Genomic DNA, 25,106 nt, shown 5'->3' with positions numbered 1-25,106 from the left:
GGTTACATTGGAAAACCAAGCAGCAGGGATCTATATCATCGCTGGCATAACGCTGAGGCGAGGCTGATCGGTGCTTAGAGACAAAATAATCGCTTTGTTGTTGACATGAATGTGAGAAATGCTTTGGAGAGATCACATGATGTTGGCAGCGATTGAATCCAACCACATCTCTGCACAGTTCTTGCTCTAAGCTTGGCTTCAGGCTGCCAATATATCCCACTGACTACGCTTAAACCCTTCGAGCTCGTCTGAACCGCCGACAACGAACGGATTCTTTCAAGCATCACAACGCCGTCGACGTCAGAAACAAATACTTCCATCTCCTGTAATCTTTCTAGACAAAACAAACACAATGATGCCGGTTTGGACAGAGAAAAGTTGTAGAAGTAATTTTTGGGGAGTTTTCTAATTAGATTTATTGATTATTACAACAATCACACACAGAAATGGCAACTTATGCTTTTAAAAAGTAGGGCAATTATCACCTGGCAGCTACACAGCACTAAATCAATTCCTGGATGCATGGTGGTAATAAAGCGGTGGTGGTAGTCGTGGTCGAGGGGAAAAAGTAATCGCTTCAGTATGCAAAGGCTGATTGTAACAAATTCTCCCTATTATTAGCAAAGCCTGGAAAGCAAATCAGAAACTGACAGAAACCAACTTAAAAGCTAAATGATGGAGTTTTGCTCTGGTGTAAAAAGTCGTTTTTAACTCTAAACCATCTGCGCCCAACTTAAGTTTCACAATAAACTGCACAATTGTCTATATTTTAGGAACAGGATCTAAAAATACTGGCACCTCCGCAGAAGCACAGGCATACTGAATCTGCAAGCAGGAACAGCTACCACGAGAGGAACCAACCGGCGGGGTCACGAGGAGTCATTCTGCACAATCCATGAAGGAGGAAACGGGCACACACGACTTTTTCTCCGATTCTCATTTAGTGCAAGAATGTCAGCAATTCTGATCTTTGTGAAGTGTGTTTAGTCTGAACTAGGGTTAAGTGACGAGCGCAGCTGCCGAGTCGGTCGTGGAAACGGCAACAAGCGGTGATGATGAAGGAGGCGCAGAGTTAAAGGATGCATCAGCAGGAACATCGTTTCAGTCTGCTGCGCGGGAGCATTTTGTGCTCTCCAAAGATGACGGCGGATAAACTGAGCGCGCTACCACTGTGCAACACGTGGGGCTCATGCTATCGGCGGCACGGCACCTACGGAGACATCGCCACGGTGTGTTTACTGGCAGCGCAAGGAAGACAGCCGGGTAGGAAAGAACAACGTCTACTCCCTGCAGCTTTTAAACAGTCAGGGCTAAAAGCTACAACCAAAGCAGGAGTGTGGGAGGTTTCACAGCTGAGGATGCAGCCTAAAGCTGCTGCAAAGCATTCAGGATTTCAGGGTATCAATGAAGTAACAATATCCCCTCCAGATGACGCATCAGAAAAGAAACAATGAGGAATTTTTACCACACCACGTGGAGCTCTTACTAAAGCAACCTCTGACCCTAACCTGCAGAACCACTGAGTTTTCTGTTTACATCGCAGCGGAGATGGACCGTGTCACTCTGCAGGCTCGGCCACACACGTTAGCGTCTCGCTGACGCGCCGACAAACGGTGACGGAATGGAAATGAAGGGCAAAAGCACATCCCTGTTATTACAGACGAAACAACAACACAACAAATGCAATCAATGCAGCAGCTGAACTGGGGCGTCAGATTGTGTGTCTCAGTAAAACAGGCTCCTGTTTGTCCACTGAAGCACAGCAGCCAGCCGTGCCCTGAAAACCGAGCAGGAGAAGCTGGAATGGCCTGTTCACAAGCACGTGACATGCTGGAGCGCTATGTAGAACAGCAGGAGAGTCTCATGCACAGAAACTATGTCAAGGATACTGGAGAACCTAATTAAGGTTCTCAAACCTCAAGGGTACAATGACTGATGAGCACAGAAACCTATCAGCCCTTTGCAGAAGGTTATATTGAAATCCATGACAGCTCCACCATCACAGAGCTACAGTCCTGGACGGCAGACGCAAAGATCTGCACAGAGCCGGATCCTGGATCCAGGATGTAAGTTAAAGCGCTTTTAGGGTTCACAGACTTCAGAACTATTTCCTCTTTTATTTAACGAGACAATCTAAACCCACAGCAGTTCATTCTGATAATCACAGCCGATATGCCACAGTCAGTCCAGTCTGTGTGATGACCTTGCACAGAAGGTATCAAGCCTGCTGTCATAACTGATAACGCATCTGCAGCTTCTGAAGGAAGGCCTTTGGTCCAGAGCCTCGGCGCCGAGTTCAAGAGGAACCTCCCACTGCAGCCATCAGATTTCTGACATGCCTTATTTTTTCAGGCTGAATAATTTTTGATGATCATCTTTGATGGTCATAAAACTTTTTCCAGTGTTGCACTCTGCAGAAAAAAAATGTTGCTAAAGCCAAAGTGCTGCTCCCACCTCAGAGCCTTTTTGGGTCCATCTAAAACAATAGATGTGAGTCGGCAAGGCTGATTCATCGGACTGAAAAGTAACATTAAGCAGGACATGAAGTGAAAAGGTTCAAGAGGTATGTTAAAGTTTTCATGCACCAGTTTTGCTCCTCTTGTGGTTTGGTGTTTTACCAGATTGGAGTCATTTTAAGCCACTCCACCCATGTCTAGATGGGGACCACATCAAACCCCAGCCTGTGGTGTGGTCACAACACACGAATAGACCCTGAAGTGGCACAGCTGACATGTACTGCTACATGTCAGCTGTGTGCGGACTGCAGGGCGAAGCATGTTCTGCTTTTCAGCAAGATGCTGAACGGTATGATTACAGGAGGCCTCTGCATACGTGTGCGTTTATAGGACGGCTGACTCATGGGCTGGCACTGTGACTTAATCACAGTAATGCCAGCTTTCCCCAGACTCACACACAATGCCACCCAGCCTGAATAACTACTCATAAGCAAGAGATAAACAATGGATCAGCAGATGCTATGGCCTCCTCTGCACTTCCTGAACTACAATACAATACTCTGGCCTGCCCACACCCCTCAAGACTCTGAGCTAACAGTAGACAGAGTTACTGCTGCTACTTCCCATGTCGTAGCGACTTCCTGTTTGGTGCTTCGGGATAACAGGAACTTCCTGTCTGAAAGAGTGAGCGTGGCAGGAGGAGGCTTAGGATCTGAAAAAGGCATATGTGCTTGAGTAAGATGTTAAGCTTCCAGCACAGAGCTTTATATTACATAACCAACAGGCCACCTATATTCACGCCTTTATTTAAACTGTTCAACATTTCTCAACTAATTTCTTTGAATATGTGTCACATTTTAAAACGACCACATTTAGAAGAAAGAGTGACAGGTGAAACGTTCAGCTGGTACTTTCACTTAAAATAAATAAAAAACTAGAATTCCACTCGAACGCCGATCTGTGCCCTTCTTAGACGGGCTGATTGTGCGATTAATCGCACAACGACCCACATTACTCATCACATAATTGCATCAAAAGACACCGAGGCCACAAAAAGACAGCTATTTGCCATAACTGCCAGTTGTTGTCCACACCGTACGGTCCAATACAAGCTAAGCCAGCACATATTCCACGATAATAACTGTATGATTATTAGTGTGATGACAGAGCGGTGCAGCATTGTGCGTCTGTAGGAATTCACTCACTTTCAGAGCCAGCTTCAATTAGAAGAACTGAAGTTCTGCTGGTTTCATTATCCATTGTGTGTTACAGCAGGCACACATCCTGTTGCTACTTACAGTGCTGAACATATTCATTAGACCACCTGCCATAAAAACACATTTTTCTGTTTAGGAATGCAAGTAAATAACTGATTTGGTATCTAAAAATAACAATGTGCTTTACTATTTTTCTATAAATTCACAGATGGCAACAATTCTATTTTAGCATTAAAAATTAGGATCTTGCACTCACTAGTGGACTGACCATTAGAGAAACAACATTTATGACATAACTAAGGAATAATGGAGTCTCTCATATCAGGAGCTTTCATCTGCATGAGAAAACAAACTGTTTGCACAGCGTTGCCTGGCTTTCTCTGCATCCGTCTGCGGGACCACGATTGACTCAATCATGTTTTTATCCTGAGCAAGCTGCTTAACTGCTAATATGCTTGTGTTGTTGAAATGAAAAGTATTCAGCAAAGTGTTGCAATGGACTAGAAACTGTTTGTATTATCACTTTTTTTTAAATAACTGAGAGACTTTAATTCTCTTTCCAGCATGCATGAATCTGCACCAGAATATAATCAAAATATTTTGTCTGTTCTAAAGTTTAAAGCTGCATATTTCACCCTCTCAGGAGTATAAGATCATTCTTAACCACAGCTTTCAAACGCACAGTTCTCCTATATGAAAGCCATCTTGCTTAAACAGAGCCAGGCCCTACTGGCAAAAAAAGAAAAAGATGGCTTTAGAGTCTGGCAAAAGAAAACAAAGAAGCCAAAAGAACCACGTAAGAGAGGCTCAACCAGTCGAACCGGTTCACGAGTGGAAGCACAGCTTTATTGCTTTTCTGCAGCTTGAAGCTTTTATTTGTTCCATTATTTTCAGGACAGAGGCTGAAAAATTAAAGAACAGAGCAGCATATAGAAAAAGGGGGGCGCTAAGTAGGACAGGAGCTTTGCAGATGGTTTCAGGTTGTGGCCATTCATTCTGCCAGCAACAGCACGCAGCCAGCACCACACATGATGATCTCACCTCGTCAAAATGTGGGCCGGACCTTTAGGCCTCCCCTATAGCTCGATGACACACACGTGTTCAGATACACAGTCACACACTTTCCACTGCTGTAACCTGACCAGCCTCCAAAAAAGGAACCAAATTAAATCCTTTTGTAAAAATTCCTCCATTTGGGCAAAAACACTAAAAATAGTATAGAACCCTCTAACGACGTCGACAGAGCCGTGAGCGCTACGAACCTTAAAACGACCAGAACTTCTACACTCATTACTTAGGAGGTTCATCCAGCTCAAACACAACCTGACTAAAGTAAAAGAGATGATGAATAATCACTCAGGCTGAAAGGGTGAGTGACCAGTCAGATTACTGAGGCCAGATTCTTCTTGTAAAACAATAAAGAGGAGGAACTATTACGCTATGACAGTTTAGTTATTAAGAATTCTTGGATGAACGGTCGTCTTTGGGTCGCCTTCTTTGTCAAAAATCACCTTATTGATTTACTTCTGTGCTTTGTGTCATTATGTTGGTGACTCACCCAAACACTCCTAAGCTTCTGGGTTTGGACTGCTGCTCTGACAATCTGTAAATGTTTGGATTAGAGCTGGGCGATAGAACGATAACGATATGTATTGCGAAATAACTTTTTCTCGATAGAAAAATGTAACTATTGCGATAGGCCTCATCGCTCTTGTCCTCTTAAAAAGAAGAACAGCCAATCCAAATTAAGTAGCGCAGAGCCGAACCAATCACAGCCGCAGCGTCACGTCACGTGATTTGTTACGTACAGGACAAGTGCCAAGCCGCACATGCGTATTTGTTTGGGAAGCAGCCAGCCGCCGTGGCGTCCGGGTAATGGAGGAAATGAGTGCGCCGACTAGAGAACGGTCACGCTCTCGGTTGATTTAAGGTTACCGAAGAGAAAACAGATGATGGTTCCAACGCCGGAGAGATTGTCGAACGGAAGAGCCACAGAAGTCCCGTAGTGTGAAGGTGTTTCAGCTATTTCAAGTCTGACAAAAAACAGAGCAGCGTGCACTGTAAATGTGCCGAAAGCAAGTCTGGAAATACAATAAAGCGGTGCAGCTCAGTCTCTGACTGGAAGCGCTGATTCATCATTCGGCTTTTGTCAGACTAACGTAACTGTTAAAACTGTTTGAAAAGCTCAGCTATACAACAAGGAGAGATTGAGAATTTCCTTTTAGTTCTCAGTTTATTTGATATTGACAAAAGTTAGTCAGTTTTGTCTGTTATTCTGTAAAACAAACTAAGATTTATTTTTAGAATTAATATTTTGTTTCTAAGTGGAATTGACAATTTAGTCTGTTTCGTTTGTTCTATTTTGAAACTTAAACGCTTTAGCGGCTGCCTTTTGTGTAGTTTGCAATATTTGCCTTTATTTATCTGAAAAAGTCTCATGTTCCTTAAGTACATCTACCCTGTTGAACTTATTATGGGAAATAAATATTTAAATAAAAACAAGCTGCTGGTTATTTCACATTTTACTTGTGAGCAACGGCACATTTAAATCTTACAAATATAGTTATTTGGCTGATATCGTGATAGATATCGTTATCGCCTGAAATGAAAAAAACATATCGCGATATGAAAAAATCTCATATCGCCCAGCTCTAGTTTGGATGCAATTTTTAATACTTATTCCTTGAAAGACGGCGAGACATCAAGTCTGTAGAAGGAGAGCCCGAGTAGCCAAACCACGATGCTGCCTCCGCCGTGCTTCACAGCTGGGTGAGATCCTCCAAACATCTTTGTACATTTTTGCCACAAGTTCGACTTTTGTCTCATCTGTCCAAAGAGAATTGTGATGCGGGACAGCCAGGTGGCCGTTTGTGCCACGGTGGTTTCCTTTGTGGTCTCCTAACACCAGTGTTTTTTCCATACTGGCCAGACCAACAAGTATTTCAGCAAGCTGCAGATATTTTTATTCATGAGGTTTTTCATGTTTAAAGAACACCTTCTTACAAATTAACTGTATTTTCTACAGAAAAGTTTCAGCTATCGTTGTAACACTTTTTCTAAGACCCTTCCTAAGTTGTTGCGCCAGCACACCTCACACATTCAACCTCATGTCCTTAATTGGAACAAACAACTACAAGAAGCTTTTAGAGAAGTCGTTAGCACAGAGATCAACTCAACAATTCAGCCTGGACTGCATGTTCGCCATGTGCCTGGTACGCCTGCAACCTATAGACGCACACATTAAGGTAACAGGTGATCTGAAACTGGCCGCCTTCCTCTATTAGCCTCATATCCTGCCACCTGCCCTGAATTTGATAAGCAGGAGAAAAATGGATGCATGGCATTTGGCCCATATTTAATAAGTAAATACTGCAGAAATTCAAAGGGTTCCCATTACATTTGTGTGGTATTGGTATACAGGGAACATTTGATTTCTGAGTAAAGAACATTTGCCTCATGTCAGCCATCTCAGCCGTTTTCACATGAAGAGTCTTTCAGCAGGCTAACGCTAAGGAGCAAACCTTAAAAACACTAAAGTTTCCACGTCTCTAAGTAAAACCCATCTTTAGCTGCTGTAATGATGCCAAGAGGAAATGCACAGCTGGTCAATATCCCGGGCGATTGCGTGACCGGTCCCAGATGCAACCCAACCCGATCGCCATTTCCTCCGCTGACCAGGCCAGTAAAGGCCAAACTCGTCTCCCTGTCTGGCCCTGCAACCACAGCTCTGGACTGACATAGCACACACCCATTGCATTCTGGGAGTAAACGGCAGAGAGGCACTGTGTTTGCCAGAGGGACCAGAACTCTGCTGATTGAAGGGGAAAAGCCTCTGCTGCCTCCTCCCCTTCTTCCCTCAACCTGCCATCCAGAACCAAAGACTCTGACAGAGTGACACACATCAAGGGACCCAGGCTGCGCTCATTCAAATGCATCTGAATAAAGCAGCAGCAGTTCTGTGAGGAAGAGCTCGAATACTGAGTCAGGGGTGGCGTCAGAGATGGGACAGATGATAGATGAACACACTGAGTTACTGCAAGTTATGGCAAACCCTCTGTTCTTGCCATTCAGCCAACAGCTTGTGGCCAGTTCTTGTTAAACTTCTTTTTTTACTTAGTTCTGTTTCCAAGCAGTGCGTGCTCTACAGACTTACTTTCAGAGATCGGGGTGGGGGGTTCGCTTCTCTGCACCATTTTGTGCTCTGAATAAACCACATTCCACATGCGGCTGTTCTGACTAGAGGTTTATTTTTAGCCCCACTTCTGCAACATTAAAACTGAAAAATATGTAGAGATTTACTTCCAAATCAGGACCGAGAGTAATCGCTTCCCCACTCTGACGAAGGCTATCAAACTAAAAACAAGTAGTGGGATTTCTGCTTTTTGTCTACTTGGCATTTAGGTGAATGTGCAGCAGGGCTTTCCAGCCTGAAATCTCATTGCAGCCGCAGACAGAAGCTTTTTATCTGTCATCATCTGCACACAGCATCATGGTGAATTCAGTCGATGCTGCAGGGCTAACACACTGTGGAAAATATTCAAAGCTGACTTAATCTACAAAATACAATGTAAGACAACACTCACTGCTTATAAGAGAGTACAAAGAGACGATGATGTGAATGCTGAAAATGACTTGACAATAATAATGCTGCTCGAGGTCTGACCAGAGGTAAATTCTTCCATATGTGAAAGTGGAGGAGACCCCGTTTCTCATTACGCCGATGAAAAATAAACAAAACCAAGTCGACTCTGTTCTTTGCCACGTAGCTCCGAGTTTCAGCTCGAGCAGAGGCAACAGCTGCACGTTATGCTGCAGCGCTTTGTTAAAACAATGTAAAAGTAGGCAGCTGTTAGCGTTTACCTACATATTTGCACGATTTATGTTTTTTATGTTGTTTTTTTAAACTGTGATAGCAGCCTGACGGACAGAAGACTTCGTGTAATGAGCTCCAAAGTGGACATTTGAATATGTGCATGCATGTCGTGCAGTTCATCTGATTAGCACCGCCCTTTCCTGTCCTGAGACGCGCTGTTCAAAGACCCGGCCACGCCTCTGTGCTGTTTTTATACTATGGAAAATTCTTTTTTTTAATCATTCGTAATTACCCACCAGCGACTTACACCAAGTGCTACGTTTCACTTTGTTTATCGTTTTGGTTCAGTCTCAGCTGTCAGCGGTTGTAGAGCGAGTCAGTACAAGTATCCAGTTTCTCACAGCAGAAAGCAGGAACACGTACGGTCACCTGACCGAAACTTTGACAAAAGTCCGTTTGGTTAAACGTTTAGGTCCAAATTAAACGGGCACATATTTCTCCTGTCAAAGACAGAAGTCAGAGAAAAGCTGTGTTTTACCTTCAGCCACGTAAACCAGCACTGCAAATGTAATCAAAATCATCTGTGCGCTCAAAAGCAGATAGGAAACCAATACAAAGCCTTTTATCTTGCCTGGCTTCCCACAGCATTTTCAAAGGCAATGAAGCAACATGATGGTGTTAATAAAGCAACTTCCCTTTTTTTCATTTCTTCTTTCTTTATGCCACAGACATTTACACTGTACAAAAACAGGCTCTGTCATGTTAGCCCACGCAGCAGCCTGAAAATAGATTTCCTCAGTTCGACATGAGCTCAGATGTTTTCACCATTCATAACTACAGACATATAAACCTGTGAAATATCTCCAAATGTAGCTCGCTGCAGTTTTTTCATCTCGTGTCTGTGCTTTTGTACGTCTAAGCAAAATCATGAGTCACTTCTGAGGAAGTGCTCTCACCACTCGATGTGACCTAATCAAGAGAGCAACTGACTGAAACCAGTGCAGTAAATAAGTATGGCACTCTGAGGAGCGACACCCATGTGGAGGCACCTTAAACCTGCAGTGGTTCTAAGGAAGTGGAAGTGAGATCGTGTAGAAGTCTATGGGAAAACTTATGTGACCCATTACTTCGGTAAACACTTTCCTAACGAGTTTATAGTCTCGATTACTAATTTCAGGTCTTCTTCAATACAGACTGATGCTCATTTTGTAAATTATGGTCCAATATAGATTAAAAAATGACAAAGAAGCGTATGCCTAATGATGTGGCAACCTGTGTGGACTTCAGCTCTCAGTCCAAACCATCTTTTTTCTGCACCCGTGGGTCTATGTAAACATTTTTAATATACTTTCTTTAGTCCCTGCAGCTGGATCAGCTAAGGTTTAAGGCATGGCAAGGCTAGGCTAATTCAAATTAGCTGAGCTACAGTTCAATTAAATTGTCCACTGGAGTAGAGACAGAGCCAGCCATCACACATAGCATCTTACCTCCAGAACTGGTCCAGCACCCAGGATGGTCCTCTCCACCCCGCTGGCGTAGCCCTTCTGGCTGAGAGCAGTCAGACAGTGGATCAGGAAGTTGGTACTTTGGGTCTTGCCTGAGCCACTCTCCCCAGAGATGACAATGCATTGGTTGACCTTCTTCCTGAGCATAGCATAGTAGGCCACATCTGCGATAGCAAAAATATGAGGCTCCAGTTTGCCCAGCTGGTGGTTCTCGTACATCTTGACGTACTTAGGGTTGTAGATGGGCAGGAACTTAAAGGGGTTGATGGCGATGAGGATGCTCCCTGCATAGGTATAGATCTTTTTCTTGTGAAACCGTGTGCGCAAGTTGTTTAATATGCTGTCCTCATTGAGGACGGGGAGGTTGCAGAGGTCTGCAAAATCATCCTGGGGAGGGGGAAGGAAGCCCCTGGCAGCGAGCCGCTGTGCCTCCTGTTCCTTGGACAACATCGGGAGGTGGACATAACGGATTGAGCCATCACGATTCCTCTCCTGGATTAAATTATAAAGACAAAAACAGCACGTATTAGCCGTCTACTCGTCAAACTGACACACTGATTTCTTGAGACTGTTAAAAATATTCCGGGCTGTTTGCATTCCTTCAAACCGGCCAAAATCATCAAGGCCAGGGCCAAACAGCACTCGTCTCACACATGCTGCTGTTACATGTGCTGGAAAAATGATTTTCTCGCCTTTTCTGTTACATTTTCCATAAATAGTCTGCAAACTTGTATCTAGGGTTTAACAACTTGCTGTTTTTTCTCACTAAAGGAGAAACAGAGAGTAGAAGCACGTTGACTGAGTTGACTGTAACGTGTCGTGTGCTGTCAACTCTACCTGTAGTAAGAAGTAAAAGCCAAGGCTCTGAGGGTGTTGCTCCTGTGCTTTTCGAGGCCACAGCAGGAACCTCTGTACCGGCAGGTCTCCGGCCTCCAGCACCCACTCTTCCCCACCACATTCCTTCACCTCTGCCAGCACGTACAGGCGTCTGGGGTCCAGCCCCAGTGCCGTAGCGGCGTCCGAGATCACCGAAGCAGCCGTTGCATCCTTCTGCACTCTGATAGAAGCAGGGCAGATTAAAAAAAACAACTATAAATAAGTTGTGCAATAAGTTTGTGCGCATAAAAATAAATGAAGCAACGACAAACTAACTAAACCGTTGATGCTGATGTTTATTTTCCAGGTGAGATACTCACTTGAGGTTGCAGCAGGTGGATGGGTAAGCAGCCAACCTCGGATAGATCTGGAGCGTGTATGAGCGGCCATCCTGATCGACAGGGTTAGCTTGCCCGCCTCCCCCGCCTCCCCCGCCTCCCCCACCTGCAGTCGTTGCCATGTTGGCAGCGCCATCTCTGACACTCATTCTGAGCCAGGGGGTGTGGCCTCAGCATGCCGCACACACCGCTTCTCTCTCACTACGCAGCACCTGAAGAAGACAGATTACAGATAAACATTGGTGTCAAGCCTAAAGAAGACAGTGCTGAGTTTCCCACAGAATAAGACTACACTTGTGCAGCTGAGGCATGTTCCAGTGCAAGGATGAAAGGAGTGACACTACCTTTGCAGACATTAACAGGTGATGGTGCATGTGTCCAACCCAATCATATGGTCACAACTGCACACATCCATTTGCCTCAATCTGAGTGTGGCAGGCAAATATCTTCAGTTTGCCTCCTGCACACCTTCACACAGGAGTCAAAGTATTTCCAGTATAGTCACAAAGTATGTGAAAGAGGCCACCTCCTCCCACACGTGACATGTTAAAATAAAAACTCTTCTCACATTGTCCAGAGCTTATTTACGAACATGACTTTTTGAATTCCAATATAAATCGTTTTAGCGTTTCACAGGTCTAAACAATGAATCAAGCACAAAGTGAAATAGTTTCTCTTCAGTATCAGATTTCATCTGTGGAATTTCACCCACAGAATTTCACTCCAAGTATCCTGCTGATTAACCTAGCAGACAGCTCTATATAAGTAAATGTAAGAGTTTGGTAGGTCAATATATGTTGATTTAAATATATTTGACTGAAAAAAAAAAGCCCTTCCATGTTTGCGGTCTTTAAAAACAGCTCAGTCATCTAAGTAGGTCAGACACATCCATTTCAACGAGAGAGAAAACGACGCGTTTGTCAAGCATCAGATGCATATTATTGTCACATCACTTACGTCACACGGCCTTGCTAGGGAAACCATAAGTTGCAGCTGCAGACGCTGCACAGGAATTCAACCCTTCCGCTTAGTGATAGCAACAAAGACACATGCTGAGAGCACTTAGGGCAAGCCACAACTGGGCTAATGACTGCACATGATTCAGTCTTAAAAAACAACTACAGTAATGTATGCTGCACCACTTGGTTCAGGTCTAATTAAGTTAAGCAACTCTGGACCACAACGACTCATCTCTATCTGCCAATGACTTGATTTTCACTGCTGACATGTTGCCAACACAAAACAGTCTTTGCACAACTTCCAGCAGATCACCGAGAGCTGTTCACTCCTTACTATGGACTTGACTGACTTCATCACCACGGGGAAGCTCCCAGACTCGCCCTCATGCTGTAAGGGACAAACGTCTTCATGACGAATCACATGATTGGCACAACTGCAGTAACATTTACTGCAGTTAAACTGCAACACAGTCAGACACCGGCTCTTTCAAAGCATCGGCTAAACCGTTTAGATGTAATATTGCAGTTCAACAGCATCATCTCATCGTTCCAAAGGTTTATTTAAAAAGAAAAGAAGAAACCACGCTCTCATTTCAGGTTACCAGTATATTAACCAGTGAAACCTGCCTATTTTTATCACAGCAGAAGATATGTGTATTTAGGCTGTAAGTATGGGAGGTAGGTTATTACCTGCATTAACATGTTTCAATCTAAAATCTATTTAAAAGCAACAGCTTTGCCCACACAGCAGACCCTGAGAGGAACTTTCTGCAACTTCTTGTTGCACCATGAAGTGATGATGATGATTTTAGTGCTCTGGCAGTTTAAGTCTTTTAATGGAAACTCTGTCTCCATCATGGGCTTTATCGCCCGTAAAGCAAAGAAATACTATTTAAGTGACATAGTGTCCATGTGTGAGACTATATGAAGGGAGGCGTGACTGCAAACAGGAACAGGAGAAAAACAACATTATTACTCCTGCTGCTGGAGACAAACATCACTGTGACCATCATAAAAAAAAAGGAAAAGATGGTGATCTGAATTCTCTCAGAAATAAAGTTTCTTTAAAGTTTGAGGTTTTCAGTCAGAGTTTTTATTGGTTCCTTGATGTCTTTTAAATAAACTTTGTATGGCTTTAAATCTGTTTGTGTGTGTTTAGCTGTATCTTGAAGTGAATTGTATGACATCAGCTGGGACATTATTTTAACCCCACCCCCAAGTTAAGCACTTCTCCAGTTGGTGGACCACACGTGCTGCCACCCGGGTTTTCTATTGGCGGTTCCCCTGTTAAAGTCAACAGCGCCCACGCCCCAACAGCATCGTTACAGACTCATGCAGAGCCTAACTGCATCCGAATCATTGTAAAGTGTCACTTCTTTGAATCTGTTTACTTTAGACTAAAACAACTCTGGAGATGTATGAGTATCTCAGGCTGGCACGATGACAGCTTTACATCACTGACTCAAAGTCTGGCTGTTATTGCAGATTCATTAGAAGTCACCTGGAGCAGAACTGAAGTAGTGCTGAGCACTGATTCACTGTAACATCCAGCTGGGTCACAGCCAAAGAATATAATCCAAGTTAATGCTGTCTATCACAATCGTAATGCAGAACAGTGATCTACAGGTCAGCTGAGTGTGAATCACAGGAGAAGCAGCTGGGTAAAGTTTGCAGGTGATGGATCACGTAGCGTGGCTGTGCATCAGTAATGCACACTGCGCTCGCTGCGAGCCCCCTCTTGGGGAAACGTGAACCTGGCTTAAATTGCTGCAGGGTGAACAGCCGGCTTTGGTAAACCGATCCTGGCTCGAGTCCTGTAAGTACCAAGACGGATAGTTTATCATTTCTGTCATTGAAGCAGACGCAAAAAAAGGGAAAGTTTTACTCACAGAAATCCCCAAATTAAGCACCGCTACAGAAAGGAGGCACTGACACATGAGGTTTCTCAATTATGAATGATTAATTTCCCCATCATAAAGTTTGTTTTCAATTAAACTCTTTGGTGAATGACAAAAATCGTGAATACAGAGTCAGTCTGCAGATAGTTGGCTAGCTCAGATAAGATGACATCGCATTTCATGTGCACAAAAATCCAGTTGTGCAACGGTAGCAAAGCCAATGTTCTGGCTTTTCCCTGACTCGTTAATTGCAGGAGTATCTGCTGAAGAAAGAATAATTACACAACAATTAGCATCTCATGAAGAAATTCATGTTTTGGATTAACTAAGAAAGCAAAGCAAACCACACGAGGCTACCCAGCAACTGATGTGTTCTAACCAGTTAATCTGAAGCCTTCATTGGTCGTTTGTGTTTCCTGCAGTTTTCTTTTGCCTCTGTGATAAATGAGCATCATCTGTTCACTTTAAGTTTAACTGGAAAAAAAACATACAGCAGGGATTAACTCTATAACGCGTACAAAAGAAACTACATAATATAAAATGGAGAAATACAAAAATGCAACAACAAAGACATCTTCATGAAGCCAAGTCTGTAATTATCGAGGCCACAGTTGAGAATTAGAGGAAAAGGAGAGCAACTTCAGACTCATGAGCTTGTGGCTCTGCCAGGCTTGCTGACCACAGTCCCAAAAACATGCAAGCCTGTAAAATGCCAAGGCATGCAAAACTTTAGAGACCACAAAGGACAGCACAATCATTATCCTCCATCATGAGCTCCGTCTGGTTTGAATCTTTCAATAACTCCTGAGCGGCTCTCTCTACGCTAGCTTTAACAGAGAAAGCACACGGCTACAGTATCCGTATGCAAGGCACGAAGATTTGCAGCTCAATTTGAGCAGCAGTGCACAGAAGGAAAATCAAATATATCTTAAAATAAAAAGGTAGTGACAGAAAAAAGAGAAGAAAAAAATCTGCAGACACAGGCAGGAAAAAGTAAACATCTACGAGTGGTCTCAGGGGACAATCAAAGGAGAAAGAGGCTTTGAGATAATAAAGCTTCCTCCCTGCAGAGGAGATCCTCGGTGACGATGCCACGCATTCCTCAGATAAGACTGTGGGGCGTCTGCTTTGCGTAGGCTTAGCCTGGCACTTCAGCTGCTTACGAGGGGCTGATAGAGAGGGGCTTTTTACCTGCTTACTGTGGGCAGCAGAACACAGTAATAACAAGCTCTGCTGCTAATTAAAATCAGACACCGCTCACCCCCACCTCTGCATTGTCCAGCCAAATACCAAATACAGCTTCAAATACCTCGGAGTTCACATCACGCAGGACCTGTCATGGTCCTGTCACATCAACATGAAAAAGGCCCGACAGCGTCTCTACCACCTCAGACGCTTGAGAGACTTCCAACTGCCCTCCAAGGTGCTCAGGAACTTTTACTCCTGCACCATAGAGAGCATCCTGACGGGAAACATCTCAACCTGGTTCGGGAACAGCACCAAGCAGGACAGACGAGCTCTACAGAGGGTTGTGCGGTCAGCTGAGCGCACCATCCGCTCCGAGCTCCCTGACCTGCACTCAATCTACAGCAGGCGGTGCTGGACCAAGGCCAGGAAGATGGTGAAGGACCTCAGCCATCCCAACAACAGACTGTTCTCTCTGCTGAGGTCAGGAAAGCGATTCCGCTCCCTGAAGACCAACACAGAGAGACTGAGGAGGAGCTTCTTCCCGCAGGCGATACGGTCTCTCAATCACACCACCACACAGTACTGACCCACACATGTGGTTCTTACACACACACTGGACTTTCTGGACTTTGTTTACACTAGTGGCTGCTGCACAACTACACTGCGTGGTCATCTGATTGAATCCCTTTATCACTTAAGTCACTTAAATAAATCACTTTAAGCATATTTGCACTGCACAAGACACACATGTGGACTGCACAACCCTGGACAGTATATTTCTTCATTTCCATTTATTACTCGTACAGCTGCTGTTATTGTTCTATATTTCTTCATATATTCTTATATATTTCTATATTGTGTATTTTGTTGTACAGTTATTTTATTTTTAACTTTAAGTGTAAGCATTTCACTGCATACAGTACTGTGTATGACTGTGTATGTCACAAATAAAATTTGAAAATGGGCTTGCAGTAAATTGACTCAGCTGCACGAGCAAAATGTGACTGAGCTGATTTGTTTGCATGCAAAAGCATGAGAAACCCAGGAGAAGTGACCCATTTTTTTAGTGAAAAGAAGCCGGCAGACATTTAAGTGGAGGCTCGCATCAAATGTTGATAATAGGGATGCAGCCCTCCTCACTCAGAAGGCTAGGCAGGCTAACGTGGGCCCTGTGGTTACTACCTCAGGTGTTAGCAGGAGCTACAGTAGCAGCGGAGGAAGCCAACAGCAAAGCAGACATTTCAGGCTGCTACACAAAGAGCTCTTTGGTTGTTTGCAGCAGCTTTGTACTCAAAAACACTTCTCTCTTGCTCAATTGCTCCTTTACATGCTTTTCAGGAAGCTTCGATTCCACTTATGGTAACATAAGTGGAATCGAAGCCTCGGTTGTCAAGACGATTAAAAGGATTTCACCTCAGTCATCTCTTGTCACATCCAAAAGCAGAAGCTATCATGTCTGTAAATGACAGCAGTACACAACCGCCTTATGACTAGACCAATGCAAATAAATCTAAATAATGAAACAACTCTACATTTTCTAATTTTCAATGCATTTATCTTTTGTTTAATTTTAAACAAAGATTATGAAAGCAGTGGTTAAGTCATTCATTTAACCCTGGTATCTGCAGATACTCACAGCCAAGGTATCAGTATCATATTAAAAACTGAAGGAGCCCAATAATCTTCATTTCATGGGAAAATAACAAATAGAAATTCATAAGTAATTGTAGCAGGTGCAAAGGTTTGGACATCCAGGGGAACATCTATTTAATAAACCACCTCCTGCAGATATTACAGTATCTCAAGCCAAGAGGCTTTCTAATGTTGATATATTTATTTTCCTCGCCCACTCATTACATGTTCATGCACAGCTTGCACAACTATTCAAGTCAGTTGTGTGGTTAACATTTCATTGAGCTACGCTGTTTATACTAAATATTTCGGTTCTTCTAATACGTCATGTTTCAGACGATTTTAAAAGAGCGATGATAAACACGATCCAGGAAAGAGTACAGAAGAAGTCGATTACCCCTGTGACAGACTGCACAGAGACCAAATAGCTTAATAAAACAAGCACTTCATCATAACAGAAGCAAGACTTGGCAGTAAAACAAGAATTTTTGCTGGAAAAGTGAAGTAAGCCATCCAGGTCTTAGTCCCTCGCCTGCCTCCATCCACTTCAGCCACATTCAAAGAAAGGTCCACCCAGAGAAGACGAGGAACGACGCTGATTAGTGAAGAGAGAAAATAAATATTTTGCCTTTATATGGAAAGTTAGTGTAGCCTTTATAATCCTACTTGGAAACTTGTGGACATTGTGCTCTTTGCGCTACAGACGGTAAACCTGACCCCTAATGGAGCTCCAAACACCAACACACACCCTCACAGGACACACACATCTCAGCCAATTAGTAACAACACACGAGCTGACAGGAAGTGAATGGTTTAATGACACATATGATGAGGCAGAAGGCTCATGAACTTCAAATACTATGGGACTCACAAGGACGCAGGCTATGATGTCAGCAGTGTGTGTGTGTGGACTCCCAACATTCCTCTGCAGCGCCATGAGAAGATGCCTGATGCTTCCCATGAGTCATAGCTGCAAGCAGCTCCCACCTCAGACATGACGCTCCACGGACATGACCGTTAGAGGAGACTGAACTGAAGCTGAGCCTTAGGATTCTTTTTCAGAGCTGGAACAACCAGGTTGTTTACATTATATTTATATTACATCATCTCCGTTATCTTTTTTATGCTGGTCTATCACACATAGCACTTTACTATTGCTATTCTTGTTTGTTGAGAAGATATTTGCTTTACATATCTGGGATTTTTGTTTTTTTTAAATACACACACACACACACACACACACACACACACACACACACACTACCATGAGATTTAGCATCTTCTTATACAGATGTAGTGACGCCACGCTTCAGTGGCGCTGTAACAGATTTGCACTCCATACATCTTATATGTATGATGACCAGAACATACGAGACCTACAGCTCAGTGCTGCGCTCGAACGCACCGTGTGCAGACCCATGAGTTGCTCACACTACACCTACTGACTTCATAAAACGTACTGAGTGATTGTTGCAATGAGCGAAGATTACACTGCTCATCGTGAGTGTCAAAAGCAGACGCTTGTGGATGTGACTCACCAAGTGACAGTGTAACGAGACTTTGGCAGATTCATACATCTACGTTTCAGAGTGGAACCAAACTCATGAAAGGTCGGAGAGGTTCAAACAATCAAAGCACAATGAAACGTTTTCTGCAGTTTTGTAAAAACGTTGCATACAGCTCTGCACACGTTTACACCCCCTCCACAAAACCGTGACTGTGTACTTTAGGTTTGTATAGTTTGCTGGTGGGAGTTTTTTTCTCCTTTCAGGTTCATTGATTTCTTACTTCGACCACTTTATTTTTGACATCTATAATTCTGATACAGATATCCTGACAATCCCCAAACCTCGACAAAACGTTAAATAAAGCTTTGCATTTTGTTTTGTTTTTTTTAGATGTGTTTGTGAAGTGGAGGAAATTGTTGAACAATCTGAACATCTGTGTTGAACTTAGAGCTGGGCGATATGAGATTTTTTCATATCGCGATATGTTTTTTTCATTTCAGGCGATAACGATATCTATCACGATATCAGCCAAATAACTATATTTGTAAGATTTAAATGTGCCGTTGCTCACAAGTAAAATGTGAAATAATCAGCAGCTTGTTTTTATTTAAATATTTATTTCCCATAATAAGTTCAACAGGGTAGATGTACTTAAGGAACATGAGACTTTTTCAGATAAATAAAGGCAAATATTGCAAACTACACAAAAGGCAGCCGCTAAAGCGTTTAAGTTTCAAAATAGAACAAACGAAACAGACTAAATTGTCAATTCCACTTAGAAACAAAATATTAATTCTAAAAATAAATCTTAGTTTGTTTTACAGAAGAACAGACAAAACTGACTAACTTTTGTCAATATCAAATAAACTGAGAACTAAAAGGAAATTCTCAATCTCTCCTTGTTGTATAGCTGAGCTTTTCAAACAGTTGTAACAGTTACTTTAGTCTGACAAAAGCCGAATGATGAATTAGCGCTTCCAGTCAGAGACTGAGGCTACGTCCACACGTACACGGGTATTTTTGAAAACGGAGATTTTCCGTTTTCGTTTTAAAAAATAATCCCGTCCACACATAAAGGCAGAAATGAAGGAAAACGCTGCTATGAACATGCCAAAGCAGCAGGTGGCGCTAGATTCCTAACCGTGCAGAAATGTTGGCCAATCAGAAGTCTAGAAGCCTCGGTGGGAAAAAGTAAACAAAGCTGGGGCATAGAAGCAGAACCGAGTCGTATGTGTGGAGGGACAGTAACTGTGTGTATATGTAAGCATTTAAACACTGCAGAGAGTAGAATTAACAGTATTGTAGAAATTCATTTCACCGAAACAATAACGTGGCGCACAGTGTGACGCATGCACCAGTTTATTGTATTTCCAGACTTGCTTTCGGCACAATTTACAGTGCACGCTACTCTGTTTTTTTGTCAGACTTGAAATAGCTGAAATACCTTCACACTACGGAACTTCTATGGCTCTTCCGTTCGACAATCTCTCCGGCATTGGAACCATCATCTGTTTTCTCTCCGGTCACGCTCGGTTGATTTTTCTAGTCGGCACACTCATTTCCTCCATTACCCGCTGGCTGCTTCCCAAACAAACACACGTGTGGCTTGGCGGGGGACTGGGAAGATGGCGGAGTGAGCGGTTCAACTTGAGTGGGCTCCGAGGCTTTTCCTGAAAAGAACCTCCTTTATGTCTTGACCGCAATCAAGTTAACCGGAATTAGAAGCAGACTAGTTATACTTCATCTCTAAAACTCAAAAACTTCCTCCCTGTGTTTCTCTCCGTCATTCTCGGCCACCTTCTCCGAAGCGGCGAAATGGCTAACATTAACAAAGATCATGGCTACCACCTAGCGGCTCTTCGACAGGCGTGCGACGAAGAAGATATTGAATGGATGGAACAGCAGCACGACTTATCACAAGACAGACCGCAAGCTGATCGTCACCACACACCAGTTAAAAGTCCAAATCCTAAAAAAATGAAGGCTAACGAATCGCAGACGCAAAACGAAGTTTCAAACACAGTTCTCCTCAATGCTATCCAAAAACTGGTATGTAAATTTGACACCCAAAGTGAACATTTAAAGAATTATGAATTCCAGTTGCAAGAAAACACCGACGCTGTAAGAAAAGTAAAGGAGTCCGTGGATGCTAATACGGAAGCTGTTAAATCTGTGGTGGAAGATGTGAAACGTATTAAAACGCAGATGGCGACGCTGAAAAAAGAGAACGAGGCTCTTCGTGAAATGTGTCTGGAGCATGCTAGATACAAACGGAGATGGTCTTTGCTGCTAACTGGCGTTCCTGAGAAGGAGGGGGAGAACACGAGAGAAGAAATAATCAGAATTCTGACCAAGATAATTCCTGCGAACGCCGAGCAGCTGTACAACACAGTGGATACAGTGCACCGGCTGGGTCAGAAGGGACGAGTTGGTGACAAACCCAGGCTGATTGTCATACAGTTTGCCATGAGAACTGTTCGAGACCTAGTGTGGAAGATGTCCAAGGAGGCGAAGCTCTGCAAGGAGATGAAGATTCGGTTTAGAGAGGACTTTTGTAAGGAAGACAGAGAAGCCCGCAAACGTCTGTGGCCGAGGGTGGAGGAGGCAAGGAGCAGAGGGCTCAAAGCTTTCCTGAAAGACGGATATGCTGTCATCGATGGTCGTCAAATCAAAGAATGAAAGAACTTTATAACGACCTAGATAAGAAGGTATAACTGTTCAACTAAATTTAAGCCGGTAACTTGCTCAATGGTCCCTGACTTTGACTGGGTCTATTAGTTAATAGGAGGTAAAATGTTCCATTGCCTTACTCTAGTTATTACAGCACTTTCAAGCTATATTCAATGGTTCTTTCAATATTTTCTTTAAATGTTCGAGGTTTAAGAAGTAACATAAAGCGTAAAGCGATTTTTCTTTTTTGTAAGGAACAGCCTAACACGAATTGTTTTTTATTTCAAGAGACACACAGTAGTAAAGATGATCATATATTTTGGAGAAAGCAGTGGGGAAGCGGTGATATTTATTTATCTCATGGTACCTCTCATTCAGCAGGAGTGGCTATTTTTCTACATCGTTTTAATGGAAGAGTTCTTGATCATAAAGGTGATGAGGAAGGTCATTGGTTAATGGTTAACATGGAGTTGGATGATACTAAGTACATTTTAGTAAATGTTTATGGGTTCAACAATAGAGCTAAAAACAGGAAATTGATTTCTGATTTGAAAAAAATGATAGAAGAATGGAAGATCATCTATTCAACTGAAAAAGTCGTTGTTGCAGGTGACTTTAATATGGTACCAGATGAAAAACTGGATAGATTTCCAACTAAATATAACTCTTCTCATTTTAACCAAATATTAATGGATTTCTCCTGCACCCTCAACCTAATCGATATCTGGCGTAACTTAAACCCAGAAAAACTGCAATACACCTGGAATAATTCTGAGCGCTCTCAATGCTCAAGACTGGATTATTGCTTAATAACTGGTAGTCTCTTCCCCCTATCATCCAACTGTAAGATTCTTCACTCCCCTGTTACTGACCATTGTGCCATAACACTTTCAATCTCCCCGGATAATAGATTATCAGAACCGAAGAATTCTCACTGGAAGTTTAACAGTAACCTCTTACGAAGCTCGTCTTTTTGTATAAAAATTAAATCATTGATAGGAGAGGTAAAAGCAATGGAGGATTTTTCTTCTACTAGTAAATGGGAATGGTTGAAGTTTAATGTCAGAAAAATTGCTAGTGAAGAAGGAAAATTAATGGCTAATAAAAGGAGACAGAAACAGGCTGAAATTACTGCACAAATAAGTTCATTGTGCAATTTATCACATCTGACAGAGGAAAACTCTATAGAACTAAACCAGTTGCAGTACAAACTAGATGAACTTTATATAGACAAAGCAAAAGGTGCCTTCATTCGCTCAAGGGCTAAATGGATTGAGGAGGGGGAAAAGAATTCTTCTTATTTCTTTAACCTGGAGAAAACTAGACAAACAAAAAAAACTATAATGAAGTTACAAATTAATAATACCCTGACTGAAGACCAACAGACTATAAACAACTATATCACAGAGTTCTATTCAGCCCTCTACACTACAAATTATTCCAGTTCGGAGACTAATTCTTTTTTTAGCTCTATCCATGGAAAAATTCCTCAAATTGACTCACACTTTAAAAATCTCAATGAGTCTGAAATCACTTTAGCTGAATTGGATGCTGCTGTTTCCCAAATGGCGAATGGTAAATCACCAGGTCCCGACGGAATCACGATTGAATTTTACAGATATTTCTGGAATGACATTAAAGATCTATTACTAGAGGTATTTAATGAATGTATAAATGATCAGATGCTATCTCCAACTATGAAACGAGGAATAATTTCTTTACTTCCTAAACCAAACAAGGACCCTATCCTTTTAGATAACTGGAGACCTATCACACTTCTTTGCTGTGACTACAAATTATTAGCTCATGTCTATGCCAACAGATTAAAAACAGGAATAACTCAAATAATAGACGAGACACAGTCAGCCTTTATAAAAGGGCGTCATATCCATAATCATACCCGTTTAGTATTAGATATGTTGGATTACAATCATTTAATTCCTCATGATAGCCTTATTTTATTTCTTGATTTCTTTAAAGCTTTTGATTCTTTGGAGCATAATTTTTTATTTAAAGCTCTGGAGGCTGTGGGTTTTGGTCCCAGATTTGTTAGTGTAATGAAAATGTTGTACAGAGATATAACAAGTAGTATTGCACTCAATCAGGGGTTTTCTAATAGTTTTAAAATTCATCGTGGCATTCGGCAGGGATGCCCTATTAGCCCGTTATTGTTTATTGTTGCAGCAGAAATGCTTGCCATTTATATCAAACTCTCTTCAGATCTGGAAGGCATAAACATTCTTGATAAAGAATTTAAAATTAGTCAATTTGCTGATGACACTGCCTTATTTCTAAGGAATGTAAATATGGTCTCTACTGCAATTAATAAAATCCTTTCATTCTCAAAAGCATCCGGCTTAACACTAAACCTTAAAAAATGTGAAATCTTAGCTGTACACAACTGTAATCAAAATACTATTAACAATATACCAGTAAAAGAGGAGGTAAAATACCTTGGTTTAATAATCAGTAAAAATACTAATGATCGAGAGAATAATAACATAACTCCTAGATTAAATGTAGTTAAAAAAATATTTAATCATTGGTTAACACGTGATTTATCCATATTAGGTCGTATCTTACTGTCTAAAGCAGAAGGACTTTCAAGACTCATATACCCCTGTTATTCAATTTTTACATCTCCTAAAATGATTAAACTGTCCAATTCTATTATATTCAGCTTTATCTGGAAGAATAAAACACATTATATACGCAAATCACAATTAGTTAAAGACTATGAAAATGGGGGCTTGAAAGCTTTAGACTTTGAATCTATTATTGCTGCATTCAGGCTCAGATGGATAAAAGACTGCATTTCCTGTCCTCAATCTATGTGGTACCATATTCCAAACAAACTCTTTAATAAGGTCGGGGGGTTAGATTTTTTGCTCAGATGTGATTATGAAATATCTAAGCTTCCTCTTAAGTTGTCTAGTTTCTATAAGCAAGCTTTGAATTTTGGGAAACTAATTTTCACCCACAATTTTTCACCTCACAATTCTGTGTTGTGGAATAATAGGGTTATAGTCATCAATAAGAAGTCCTTATTTAAATCAGACTGGTATGATAACGGTGTATGTTTTGTTGTTGATCTGCTTGATAGAAATGGAAACTTGCTATCTTATGAAGAACTTATTGATAAGTATAAAATAGTGATTTCATTTAATAATTATAATAAGGTTTGTAAAGCGATACCCACACCGTTGTTAAATCTTATCGTAAATACTTTAAAGTATTCATTAATAAGAACATGCTTACCTTCACTGACGATAGGTAATACCTCAATAAAGGACAAACAATTTAATAATAAGTTCATCTCTAATACCTTTAAGCAAATAGTATTCTGCAACTACAATGTCAATGTCAGACATGACCTTGATAGCATATTGAAAGACAAGTCATTTTCTTTTTACTTAAAATACCCACTTGCGCCTAAAATGAAAGAAACACACTTCAGAATCATATCAGGCATTTATCCAGTTGGAGAATTCCTGCATAAAAGGTTTAATTTTGAGGCCGACTCTTGTGCTTTCTGTTCTTCCGATCCAGAAACACTAGAGCATCTATTTTTCACTTGTCAGTATGTTAATGCTTTCTGGTTTGAAATACACTGTTGGGTTTCACTCAGAATTTCCAATGTACCTGCCTTCACATCTAAGGATATTCTTTACTTTATGGACAATCTGGATTCTGAAATCTCAGATGTTGTCAATTTTGTAATAGTGCTATGTAAGTTTTTCATTCATTTATGTAAGTGGAAGAATGCCTCTCCTATGTTTACAGTCTTCTTGAATTACTTTTGTCAATACTTTAAGTCACTTAAGCTTATTTCAAATATGAACAAAAAAACTGCTGTACTATACTGTAAAATCAAAAAATACTTGCTCTTCTAATTTTCTTGCCTGTGTCAAAAGGTCTATGTTCCTTATTTCTTTACTCTAGAAACTTTTATTTTCTCCCTGTAAAGTTATGATGACTTGCTTCACCATCTTTATAATGTAAATTGTTACAATTCTGGTCTGTTTCCTTGACTTGTTTTGTATATG

At 41.8% G+C, this 25,106-nt stretch overlaps 1 protein-coding gene across 2 annotated transcripts in view; it reads right to left on the bottom strand.

Annotated features, from left to right (window-relative positions):
* LOC308393544 (myosin IXB) overlaps window positions 1-25,106 on the bottom strand; it is a 62,996-nt gene that overhangs the window by 25,406 nt on the left and 12,484 nt on the right. For both annotated transcript variants that reach the window (XM_080877392.1, XM_080877393.1), the window contains exons 2-4: window positions 11,188-11,417; window positions 10,829-11,048; window positions 9,974-10,483 (exon numbers count right to left, since the gene is read on the bottom strand). In XM_080877392.1, the coding sequence (XP_080733518.1) occupies window positions 9,974-10,483; window positions 10,829-11,048; window positions 11,188-11,354 (897 nt within the window). In that variant the 5' untranslated portion in view covers window positions 11,355-11,417. The remainder of the gene's footprint in view (window positions 1-9,973; window positions 10,484-10,828; window positions 11,049-11,187; window positions 11,418-25,106) is intronic.

This window comes from Rhamphochromis sp. 'chilingali', assembly GCF_963969265.1.
Source record: "Rhamphochromis sp. 'chilingali' genome assembly, chromosome: 3".
NCBI lineage: Eukaryota > Metazoa > Chordata > Actinopteri > Cichliformes > Cichlidae > Rhamphochromis > Rhamphochromis sp. 'chilingali'.
The sequence above is the reverse complement of the archived record's forward strand: the minus strand, read 5'-3'. Positions and strand labels throughout refer to the sequence as shown.